This window comes from Antrostomus carolinensis, unplaced genomic scaffold, assembly GCF_000700745.2.
Source record: "Antrostomus carolinensis isolate BGI_N321 unplaced genomic scaffold, ASM70074v2 scaffold24009, whole genome shotgun sequence".
NCBI classification, from domain to species: domain Eukaryota; kingdom Metazoa; phylum Chordata; class Aves; order Caprimulgiformes; family Caprimulgidae; genus Antrostomus; species Antrostomus carolinensis.
In genome coordinates this window covers 18,825-31,747 of record NW_010339574.1, presented here as the reverse complement: position 1 = coordinate 31,747, position 12,923 = coordinate 18,825, and the positions used below count along the sequence as shown (strand labels likewise).

Here is a 12,923-nt window from a genome sequence, read left to right as displayed (position 1 = left end):
TGCAGTGTGGTTATGTGTATTTCTGATGATAGTAGTTAATGTAACACTGTTCATTTTAACCTATAGCTACTTCTTTTTCTAAGGGTTTTGATAAAAATAGTTGTTTTTTCTACCGGCATGTGAACTTAGCACAACCACTTCTGTATAACATCACTTAATCTCATTAACTTCATGTACTAAAACTGTTTCATAATTGCAGGGGTATTAGTCCATTATATAAATACTGGACTGTGTTTTATTTCTAGGTTCATAGTTTTGAAGATTACATATGATTAACTTGTTCTTGGCATTACTCGTCAACTTTTACATAAAGCTGATTTCACATGCAGAAATACATAACTGGTAGCAGTAATGCATGTATCTTGAGAATTAAGAGCAGTCAGTTCTACCCATTAAGGACCATACTCTTTCTTGCTATTTCATAGTTTCCCTTCCTTGGACTTGCACAGCATCAGCTGTATTGTTCTTAGGACAGATCAGAGTGGGTTTGTCTATAATCATGTCTTTTAAGAATGTTGTAGAACCAATCAATAGGCTGTCTACATTTCAGGAGTTTAAATAATTCTGGAATTTAAAGTGTAGACAGATTAATGCCTATGCACAAGTATGTTAGCAACTGAGGTTGGAAAAAATTCTTCAAGACATTGGTTAGTTCTTTTTAATGCTTTATTAACACTTTACCAACATAGAATTGAATGGGAATTGGCATTCTTGCTTTGAAATATACTGGCAAAAAACAATAAGTATCTAATATGGGTGCAGGTGTAACGCAAAACTTTAGTCCACCTCCAGAATCTGTTCCCACCATGAATAATAGCTGAACAATTTGGCTTTAAAAATCACAAATGAACTGTAGAAATAATTAAATATAAAAGTAATAAAGACTTAGAAATAAAAGTGCATGTAAGATGTAAATGAAGGACTTGCATAGGAGAATAATAGATGTTTAGGCCCTAGGGCATTTCTTAAAGATGAAATAAAAACAGTAAAAGATGATAGATATCTGACCAAAATAAAATTTTATTCTAATATCTAAAAGTAAAAGATTTTTATTCATACTGATAAAAGTACTAAACGCAAGTCTGCATCCAGCTCCCATGTTCTTTTTCTAGGTATGGGCAACCTACACTTTATGTCATTGAAAAATCATCTCTGTAGGAGACTTACCAAGCATCTCTGTTCTGGGACATTGTTATTTGTTTGATGTGACATTAAGTTTTGTTTTTTTTTTCCCCCCCTTACCTGTTGTAACTGCTGTGGGTTTTGCAGTCATTAGTCCATGAGAGTAGGAGATACTTTGGATCATAGAGTTCACAAATCCAGGAGTCACTCAGGCTGTCAGGGAGCTCTGTAGTCCAGCCACCTTCCCAAAGCAGAGTCAACATCGAGCTCAAAGCAGGTTGCTCGAGGATTTTTTCATTCATGTCTTGAAAACTTCTAAGGTCAGAAATGCCACAGCTTCTCTGCCTGTTCAAGTCCTTCTGAACAGAGTCCTTGAGCACATTGACTGATATCCCCCAGTTTGGTGGCATCTGCAAACTTTAGTCGACTAGAGTGCCCTCAGTTTCTTCCTCTGTATCACAGATAGAGATGTTAAACATAGCACGTCCCAGGACAGACCTCTGTGGTATCCCTCTTCTTACTGTCTCCAGATAGAGTATGACCCTCTGCAGCCCTACAGAGGAGGACTTGGAGGTGGATGAAAACCTGGACATGAGGTAGCTATGTGCACTCATAGCCCAGAAGGCCAACTGTATCCTGGGCTGCAGCACAAGAAGAGTGGCCAGCAGGTTGAGGGAGGTGATTCTGCCCCTCTGCTCTGGTCTGTTGAGACCCCACTGGGAGTATTATCTCAGCTCTGGGGCCCCCAGCATAAGACAGACATGGACCTGTTGGAGTGGGTCCAGAGGAGGGCCATGTAAATGATCACAGGACTGGAGCACCTCTCTTATGAGGATGGACTGAGAGAGTTGGGGCTGTTTGGCCCAGAGAAGAGAAGGTTCTGTGGAGACTTTATAGCAGATTTCCAATACCTGAAGGAGGCCTACAGGAAAGATGGGGAGGGACGGTTTATCAGGGAGTGTAGTGATAAGACAAGGGGTAATGGTTTTAAACTGAAAGAGGGTGGATATAGATTAGATATTAGGAAGAAATTCTTCACTGTGAGGGTAGTCAGACACTAGAACAGGTTCCTCAGAGAAGTTGTGAGTGTCCCCTCTCTGTAAGTGTTCAAGGCCAGGTTGGATGAGGCTTTGAGCAACCTGGTCTAGTGAAAGGTGTCCGTGCTCATGGCAGGGGGGGGTTGGAACTAAATTATCTTTAAGGTCCCTTCCAACGCAAACCATTCTATGATTCTCTGATTCTGTGACCCATTAACATAAATGTATGACCCTCTGGGCCTGATCATCTGACAAGTTCTTTACCCGTCTAGTTGTCTACCTATGCAGATTAAAATGAGCTTACTAAGATAACACGTGATTATTGACATAAGAATTGGTTGGTGTTTCTTTAGAAGCACTTCTGTCATGACTGTTGTCTGCTTTGTATTGCTAGGCTGAAGATGAAGAAGGCTACCGTAAGCTGATTGACCAAAAGAAAGATAGACGTCTGGCCTACCTGTTGCAGCAGACAGATGAGTATGTGGCTAACTTGACTAACCTGGTATGGGAGCATAAACAGGCACAAGCAGCCAAAGAGAAGAAGAAGAGAAGGAGAAGAAAGAAGGCAAGTAGTTACTGCTGGTGTTTTTAGTGCTCCTCTTCTTCCAGATCCAATTTTCATGTTTTAATGTTGATAAATGTCGTGATACCCAATTGTCATACACATACCAGAGTAGCTAAAATCATCTACACTGACAAATTCTTAACACTGAGGGAACTCTGCACTGAAATATGTAAGAAATTTACTATCATTAATTCCAAAGAAGGTGAGAAGGAGGCAGGGTTAGAAAACTGTGGGCTGTAACATTTATTTGCTGATAAACTTTCTACAGGTAAAATTGAGTCAGACATATAAATTAGGATTGAAGTACCCAAAAAGGATCCAGTGGATCCAAAATACGTTGTATGAAGAAGATGGGAAAAGTCTGGTTTGTGTAGCTGTTTCATACAGGGTAACATTTTTAGACCTCCACATTCTACACTTGGCTCAGTCCTTTTTGTAGGACCATTGGAAACAGCTGGAGAGAAAGAACTTGGGTAGGTTTATTATAGTAAATGGGTATTCTGCCAGTAGTATTCTGCTTAATTGAAGCCTTTCAAAATTACCTTTCTTCATATGAAATATTTTACCCCGTGAGAGAGACTCGTTTTGGAAACTGAACAGTGCTTTTTTAAAAAAAATAATGATTTGTCATTTTTGTGACCTCTGAGTCCCTTTCATCCCTGGCAGGATGGATAAGAGGATTTTTATAATCCAGTTCCATGCCTGGTTTGCTACTAATTACTGATACAAATATAAACATATTTACATGGTTTAGAAGCATCACTCTAAATATACTAATAAATACTAGCATATAAAAAATTTCTAATTTTGGAGATTAATGGCCTACAAAATGCTCCATCTTCTATCCCTCTCCAAAACCTCTGTACTTTTTGTTGAGAATATATTCTTAACCTAGGAACAATCCCCTGCTTACCGAGTTAAGATGTAAATTAAACAGGGTCCTTGACCTGTATTAGCAGTAAGAATAAACCTGATGTAATGTACAGAATTCACAGTAGAGATGAGATAGTATTTGGAGTAAATGTGCTGCTCTAATGAAAACTATTAATTCCTTCAACAATCCACATCTGTGGAATGGTTCTATTTCTATGTCAGTTTAGCTGAAGTATGTATGAGGAACAGAGTATTTTCTGGCTGTCTCAATAAAAATACAATTTTCTGTCACTGACATAAAAAGGAAATATGCCTCATAAGTATTCAGTGCTTGGAAATTTCCCAAACTAAAACCTAGAAGAAGATTAGCACACAAAAATCTCAACTCTGTCTTGATTATCTGCAGGCTTTTGTTTGTAATTAAGTACTTTCCACCAAGCTTTTTCTCATCTGTGAAGGATACAGGAGTGCACACAAATACTACCCTTTGTTTTAATTTATAATTGTATGAATTCATTGTTGCGTGGCTGCAACACTCATTGAAGTTAGTGGACACTGTGTCTTTTTCTGAGTCACACACTTCAAATACTTAGCCTTTCATGTTCTGTGATCCAGGTAAAACACAGTTTAATCTATTAGCACCTGTAGTTAAATGTTTTGTACTTACAGAGAAATGAGAGAGGAGCGTTCTTAGGATTTTCTCCTAGAAATGGCAATGAAGAAGCACTTCTTGTCTTTGCCAGGCTCACATTATATAGTACCCAAGTGAATCCTATATTCTTATGCTTTTTTTTTTCCTCTCTTCGCCTTTTTTTTTCTGAATTATGTTATCATAGAGGTGTTACTGATGGGCTCAGCCTTGGGCAGCAGCGGGTCCATCTTGGAGCTGGTGGCATTGGCTGTGTCTGGCTGGACATGGGGGAAGCTTCTGGCAGCTTCTCTCACAGAAGCCACCCCATGTTCCCCCTTCCTGCTACCAAAACCTTGCATCACAAACCCAATACAGTTGTTCAAAAAATATCCTCAGTCAATGTAGCTTGTTCAGACGAGGCCAGATATATGCTACTGTAACTTGTCTGCCCCTCTGTTTACTTAAACTCTTCGATTCTGAGAGAGTTCCTTTATATGCCAGCAAACGTATCTACTGCTCAGGAGTGCTGAAGCAAGCAGCCTTCAATCTCATATTTGATGTTGTTCTTGCTGAGCATCATCTATTGTTGCATTGAGTAGGACCAATGACATTTGTGTTGCCCAGTGAAGTATTTATAAAGCTCTCCTTCAGGTTATTTTTTGGATATTAAAGAGTATTATACTTCGTAATATTTTAAAGGCTTTAGACTGTAATTGAGCTTAGCCAGATTTCCGTTTTTGGTAATTCTAGTGAAAGAATAGTTAACAAAGATAATTAGGCACGTGTCCTGAAGTATGAAGGCTATGTAAAAGAAATAAGAGTATAAGTTTTTAAAAAGTAGAAGTAACCCATGTCTGCTGGTGCATGTTCATTTGAAGTTTGTGCCTTGGAAAATGGATTTTAATGGTAAAGACAAAGACTCAAGGCTTGATCTGACGCAGATGTTGAGGATCATCTCAATATTCAGAAGTGCAACTATTCCTTAAGTAGTATTCTTAAAAAAAACCATCCCAAACCAGAATTATCTAAGTTTCTTACACACATTAACAGCATTTGGAAGTTGTTTATCTGTAAAACACCATTTAAGAGATCTGTTCTTGTTGTTAGTCTGATCTGTTTACATTGGTAAGCAAAATAAAGCTGTGCTGTAGTACTACAAACCCTGCACTGCAACAGGAGCAGAAGCTGTATTCTATCCTTTCTTGCTCATTGTCAGAATTGTTTAGGAAGCTTCCAACTGAGAAGCAGAACTATGTAATCAATTTTCTCATACTCTCTTGACATTTTTAAGTGGGGTAAATAAGGACAGGCTTTGACAAAGACACTGCTTATTTCTTGGAGTGGTGCTTGGGGAGAAGAAAAAACCTAAGAACTGGAGAGTTCTCTTTGTCTGTAATTTGAGGAATTGTGGTCTAGACTAGATACTGAGCAAAGAACTTCCAAGGTACCCCTTCCTAGTTCTCAGACAAAAAAAAAAATTGAAGTGCCTACACAAATATACAATCTGTGATGCCAGGTGACACCTCTGAATCTGAGATTAAAGCATGTTAGAGGAAATCAGTAGTGAATCACATAAAAATTAATTACTGTTTTATTTGTATTAGCACAGTCCAAGCAGCTGAGGTCCAACTTGGTTGGACCAGAAATTCAGTAGGCCAGCCACTTCTTAGAAGCAGATTTGTCACTGTGACTAGAGGTGTTGTAGGTACCATATTCATACTAGTAAATGGTTTGTGTGTAATAGTAATTCTGTGCCTGTCTTTACCTATATCCACTCACACCTTAAATTACATGCATCTCAGGCTATTCAGAAATAGAGTGAAACATATTTGTGGTCCAAAATGCTGACGTCATATAAAGTATTCTCTTTATACTTGTAATCTGACCATGATATTTTCACTTCCTTTGTTGTAGAAGGCTGAAGAAAATGCAGAAGGAATGGCATCTGGTCTTGGTCCTGATGGAGAGGTATGGACAAAGTCGTTTTGTTTGTTTTTTTTTAACTTTCCAGTGATTGTTCTGCGTGCTATTGCTATAGCTTAAAAAAGCCTCATGACCACAGATGTTCTAAGAAGACCTGATGTTTAGAACCAGGAATAAAAATTATCTAGATTAACATTTATGCTAGCCTGTTTCCCTTCAGAAAGTTGAAGATTAAGAGGAAAATATGTTGAATCTGTCAGTGAGTATGGTGAAGAAACCCTCTCAGCTTTTTTATATGCTTGAAAGTGAATAGTTTTCTTGCAGTCCATGTCTAGACATAATTTACTTTCTAAAATGAAGTTGTAAACACAATATATTCTAGCTTCTCATCTTTATAAAATATATTGTTGACATTGCATGTAATTACCTTTCAGACACAGGACAGACTATAGTAGTATGATGGCTTAAGACATCTGAAAGTTCTTTCTTCCTCAGAATCAAATGTAAATGTGTAATTTTTCTGTGTCATTCTTGGAATGATATTTTTCATTCAGTAGCAGAGCGTATGCTGCCTCATTAAGAGCTCTTCTGTTAATTCAGTTTTTCTTTTCCATTTATTTTTATATAAAGACTTAAGAATCATATTTATTGTTTTAGTTTGGGTGATATTTTTGCAAGTGATATTTTTGCTGATATAGTTAAAGAGTACATCAAGATCCTTTAATATAGTTATGGTCACACAAGAAAAATGAACATAACATTCCTGAAACATCAGTATTTTTTTAAATGGGGTAAGTTTTTTATGTTGTCAGTAACTGTAGTTACCACAGTTCAGAATTACTTCTTCATATGTATATATTAGGAAAAGATTCTTCAGTAGAAACAGTATTAGAAGGCTAGAAGTTTTTAAAGTAGAAAATCTCTGATTAAACAGGGCAAAAAAATAACAGAAAAATTAATTATAGTATTCTGGTTTTGTTAGAGCACCAGAACAGGTAAAAGGTTTTGTTATTGCAGGTGTTTTATCAGCTTTATTGAAGAAGTCAGGACAGTGAATCTTTAAAATAGACCTTCTTTACTTAAGAAGTTAGCTAAATTGTTACATCCTTGTTTCTGCATATGAAAGAAAAGGTTATAAGGTCAGTGTGTTTTTTTTGTTACAGATGTTCATTGGTTTAAGTAACAGGTTTAAATACCTATGAGCTTACATACCTTGTGTCTCATTTCACAGAAACCAACATCGCATTCTTTTCTATGCTGCTAATGTTAATGTATTTGGAATACTGTGATATATTTGTGGATATTACATAGAATATGTTACACACAGAAATACTGTGACTCAGTGTTTGCTTGATAGCCATGTGGGAAGCTGTGGCTCGGTAACAAAACTTCATATGTATGTTCAGATCTGGAATTTTGAAGGTGCTGTTAGTTCTCTTTATTACGTATGACAAGCATGAAATTCAGTTACCCTATGGTATAAAATTTCATTTGAAATTTTAGCCTATAGATGAAAGCAGTCAGATGAGTGACCTTCCAGTCAAAGTGACTCACACTGAAACAGGAAAAGTTCTTCTTGGACCAGAAGCACCAAAAGCAAGTCAGCTGGATGCTTGGCTGGAAATGAACCCTGGGTAAGTAGTTAGCATACAAGTAGGATACTTTTTCTGTTTGCGTTGATATTTTACATGGACTTAGTTATTATTTTTTTCTTGTTTTTTCTAGTCTAGTCTAGTCTGTTCTGTTCTATTCCATTCTACTTTTGAGTTATTATATGAAGGCTCGGTAGGAGATATACTGAACCTAATCCCTCTTTTTGTTATTGTATTTCATAATTTTTCTGTTGTCTTTGTACAGCTATGAAGTTGCTCCTAGGTCAGACAGCGAAGATGAAAGTGGCTCTGAATATGAGGAGGAGGTATGTGTTTTTTAAAAAATACTTTGACAAGTTTTACAGTAAAAGATAAGTACTTACTCCATGTGGTATTTTCCTCTTTTCCGTAAGGAAGGAAGGGAAAGCGATAGGTGTGTAAGTGTTTAAGAATAATACAAACAGGAAAAGTAACTGGTTTTGTAATTCTTTTCAATTCATAAGCAGTTGTCCTTTATATATGCTGCAAATGCCTAACTGGTAATCAGGGTTAGGAAAAGTAAATATTTTACTCTGACTATTAGTAATCATGAACCAGATACTACAGGCAGGTTCTTATTTTAAAATATATGTCAGAAAAGACTGTATTGTGACTTTGTGCTGAAGGAAGTTTACATATTTAATGTTTATGCATTGGAAGTTTTATTGGCAGTTCTGAATAACACGGCTATTATTTATATAGTATGTTTATTAAAGAGTTAGGAAATATGTCAGGGATTTAGGTTCTGACTGTTCAGGGTAGGCTTATTTGATTCAGTACTTTAATGGTGATTTTAATACTATTACAAAAATTCTAAAAAGTACCTTAAAATTAACACACCCAAAGGTCCCAACAGTGCAGGGTTGTAATATTAGATACTATGAATAATCAGTACCAATACTTGTCTGAGGAGAACAGAAGGAACATGTTCAATCAACATGCTAGTAGCAGAACTAGGTATGGAATTCAGACCTCCTAAGACTATCAGTCTTTACAGTGCCAGACCAAGTGACCACTGAAACTGACTGGACTGTATGATGTTGAAGTATATGCCTTTGTAGGACTCATTACTGCTAATGTAATTCTGCAAGACTCTCATTATTAAGATAGGAGGACTTGATACCTGTCAGATTCTATGAGGAATGTTAAAAGACATGTGCCCGCATTTTTAGCACAGGCTCTTCAGCAGCAATATTGTTTAGAGCTAGGGAAATAATTCTTAGGAGAATACACTTGACAGAATTTAGAGCAGTGTTTTGTTCAGCTTCATTAGTGAGATTTTAAGTTGTTGGTTATCTGTTGCAACTGTAGCCAGAAGACAAATTCAGTTATTTTAAAAAGAGCAAAAATGTGTTCTGTTTTTAAAAAGTTAAGGAACTAGAAGCCTAAGTCAGCAGTTCTTGGCAGTTTTTTAAGCTTTATTAAATTATCACACATATGGGATATACATGGTATTGGAATCCTCTTCATGAACACGGTAGACAAAGTAAGACTTTTAAAAATAACATCATTAATGGGAAAAATACTTTTTATTTTGAAGTACCATGATTTCCTGTTGGTTAATGTATGTCAAAAATTATCTTTTTGTTATGCTGCAGTGCAGTTCTGTTGCAGAATAGATGTGAGTTGAACTTCGTTATTCAGGCTTCTGTCATAAAGCACTGACCACTGAAAACTACCAGTATGTGCATGCTAGTTGAACGTATGACTTAGGAAGATGTTGCACTTCCCAGTAGCCTTTTTCTTTTTCTTTATTCTGTAGGATGATGAAGAAGAATCAAGCAGGTTAGAAGCAGATGAGAAGATACTCTTGGATCCTAACAGTGAGGAAGTTTCTGAGAAAGATGCAAAGCAAATAATTGAGTGAGTGTTCTTTAGGTGCTGTTTTTTATTAGAAATTGCGTTTTCTTACAGTGGCGCTTACCAAGAGTAGCTTGTTCTAGATTACAGTAAGTTGTGGTAGCTGCTCTGGCATGACCATCTGCAGGAGAAGGAACATGATTGTTTGATACTAATTGTGTACTGTTCATAAAGTACCTTGCACTCTTTGTGTACTTGCGACAGTTGGGGATTTGCAGTGTTTCTTTAGACATATGAATGTGGCTGTGATCAAAAACACTTGTTTGTTTGTGGGAATTCACTTTAGTTCTTCTTCTGCTTTCCAGGACAGCCAAACAAGATGTGGATGATGAATATAGCATGCAATATAGTGCTAGAGGGTCTCAGTCCTACTACACTGTTGCTCACGCGATCACAGAAAGGGTGGAAAAGCAGTCTTCTCTTCTTATTAATGGCACACTAAAACATTATCAGGTGAGAAATCATTAAAACCTTAAAATATTTAAAACTTGTAATTGTGCTCGTTATTTCAATGTGGTATTTCAAGTGAGAAACTGAAAAGCTGTTAAGAAATACAAGAACTCTAGTAGGTTAGAATTTGGGAATTATATGGACAAAGCAATTACAGTTACCTATCACAGATGATGTTTTGTACATGCTGCTTGAATAATAATACCAAATTTCTGCATATACCTGTAGCTTCGTTTTTCATTGCAGACCAATAATATTTTTGTTTTGCTATCCTTCTTAATCACCTGGAATTTCAATTCCTCTTATTGTTTTCATTTGTGGTGGGTTAACAATATTTTTTTCTTCCAATATTTAAAAGTTAGGATTTTATTTTTCAGTTAACATCCTAATATTTCAATACAGTGATAGATAAAATTTGGAAACAAAAATATTTTACTGTGGAGATTGATGTCTCCTTTTTACAGATGTTTAGTGGATTTAGTAACAAGGAACTTCTGTTTTGTGACATAAGCTAGATTAATGTGTGATTGAAAATGTCATTGGTATATGTTTTCAGCACTTCTGCTGTTGTACAGTTTTCTAGAAAACTCCCAAGAGCCTGCATCTTTTCTGCAGTTAGAACAATATTTCTACATCTGTGTAAAAAAAGAATAATACTTACTTACCAAGATGTCATAAGGATGTGTATGTATTTCTGGTTGCACAGAACTAGGAGGAAGACTGTTTCCTAAGTGTGCAAAGCATTATGATTACAGCCCCTGCTTCCTATGCTCCTCAGTGCTGTCGTCTATTACGGTAGCTTGTTGAAATAATTTAAAATTCAAGAGTTAAGCTGATTCTCTTTTCAGAGCATTTTAGTATTTTTATATTTGGCTCCTCACTGTGGTACATAGTGGGAAGACGAGACAGTGAACAAAATCTGAAACAAGAGGGTTGAGTCTGGGTGTGCAGAAGAAGACAGTGCTGTTGTGGAGCAGGGGGTCGAGAGGTTCTACCTAGGAGGTTTTCAGTTGCTGACCATATAAAGTCTTGAGCAACCTGGCCCCAAAGCTGGACCTGCTTTGGGCAAGGGATTGACTTAGAGACTGCCTGAGGTCTGTTCCAAACTGAATAATCCTATGGTTGTAGTTGTTCATAGCAAAACTCCACTTAAATTTGTATTCTGTTTTGAATCCTTAGCACTTCTAGGTGTCTTTTGTTGCCCTCAACAAAAAGAGGAACGTGTCATTTGGGGACTGATTTTGAACATAATAGGTTAAATAACTTTTCTGGCACCATTGTGACTAAGACAAGATAGAATCCCATCATACAGAGAAATATGCCACTTTCTAAGCTATGATGCCCTCTTTTTCTTTTTTTTTTAGTGGCCTCATTGTCACTATGTTGTCTAGCTTGTGGACCCAGTGAAGCAGGGAGCCAGCAGATGCAGTCAGCAGCCTTCTTTACTGTATAATCCTGGTTCATTGTCTGTGAAGGTTTACCTGATGTACTAAATGAAGAGTGTATAACAATGGCTATATTGGCTTAAAGTGCTTATGGGTGGGAAATTAAGATTGTAATAATTCCTTTACTTCCTGAATTTTGAGTACTTATGAAACAGAAAAATATTCCTAAATTATGCAGATCTGTGTATTGCAGTGTAATGTCCCTGCCTGCCACAAAGTATTGTGGAGTTATGCAGACACTCACAGTGATTAGAAAGTAGAGCAGGTCCTTTAGCTGCTCAATATGATATTTAACAGTTGAATAAGTAATTTGTTCTTTATGGTGTCTGTTCTATATAATAATTGCACAAGAGGTAAGAGGCACACTTGTCTAAGGAGCTTTATGTCAGGAGTGTTGAGACTTGGCTTTGGTTCTAGAAAGAATATTCTGAAGGAGACTAGGAGACTTCTGTGACTCGCCCCTTCTGTGTTTCCCGGTCATGTAGATTTTACATACTTTTTCCTTGTCAGCTTTTTTTCTGCTTTTCCATGTTTCTTATTGTCAGGTATATGTTAGTGGAGAAACTTCAATTGACGTAGAAAAGACGGTTTTCCTTTTTTCAATTATGAAGCTACTTTGTAAGTGGGACATATGGTTGCAGAACAAATTCTAATCAACTTTTGGTAGCCTGAGTATTTAATACCTAAATATAAATCAGTCAGCATGTACATAAAGGCAGCATTATTTTGGATACTCTCACAGGGACAACAGAATGTTACTTCAGGCATGTAGTGTTTTCTCTCTGAACTTTCTCAGGCATCTTAATTTACTTCTCTCTCTGTGCATGAGACACACCAAAAGTCTGGATCTTAGAAACAAAAACTTTGCACTTGCATGAGTAATGTGATACACACACATATGTGTAAGTCTGTGCGACAAGGGAATAATCTGAGTTAGTGCTTTGTAGCAGTACTCCTTGGAGTGTGAGACTCTGTTATGTAGATGTTTCTTAGCTACAGTACTCTGTCTTCCTTCCAGCTCTTGGATTTTATACGCAAGGTTTAATTGGACAAAGGGGACCTACTCTTGTCATTGTGGAAGTATGGGCAGTAGACAGTAAATGGGCATGTGCCACAAGAGCATTAGCATACCAGTGATGCAGTTGGCAAGTGTGAGGCTTACATGTTTTGTGCAGATTTGATACATTTGGTTTTGAGCAATTTTAATTGACACAGGCAAATGACATGAAATATACGTAGAACATTTAACATCTGACAGTGTTGAAATTGAAGAAAAAAGTCCTATAACCTTAAGTATTTCTCAACCTTGTATGTCAGTGCCTGTGTTGCTTTGTGTGTAGTACAAAAAAACCTTCACGTATGAAATCTGACTTTATATTATGGGCT

General features: G+C 36.8%; 1 protein-coding gene across 1 annotated transcript in view; it reads left to right on the top strand.

The window, feature by feature from the left end:
• LOC104520302 (probable global transcription activator SNF2L2) overlaps window positions 1-12,923 on the top strand; it is a gene marked incomplete at both ends in the record, with an annotated part of 54,128 nt that overhangs the window by 23,888 nt on the left and 17,317 nt on the right. The window contains 6 exon segments of the mRNA XM_010175900.1: window positions 2,554-2,724; window positions 6,143-6,196; window positions 7,655-7,785; window positions 8,009-8,069; window positions 9,545-9,645; window positions 9,948-10,095. Coding sequence (XP_010174202.1) covers window positions 2,554-2,724; window positions 6,143-6,196; window positions 7,655-7,785; window positions 8,009-8,069; window positions 9,545-9,645; window positions 9,948-10,095 — 666 coding nt within the window.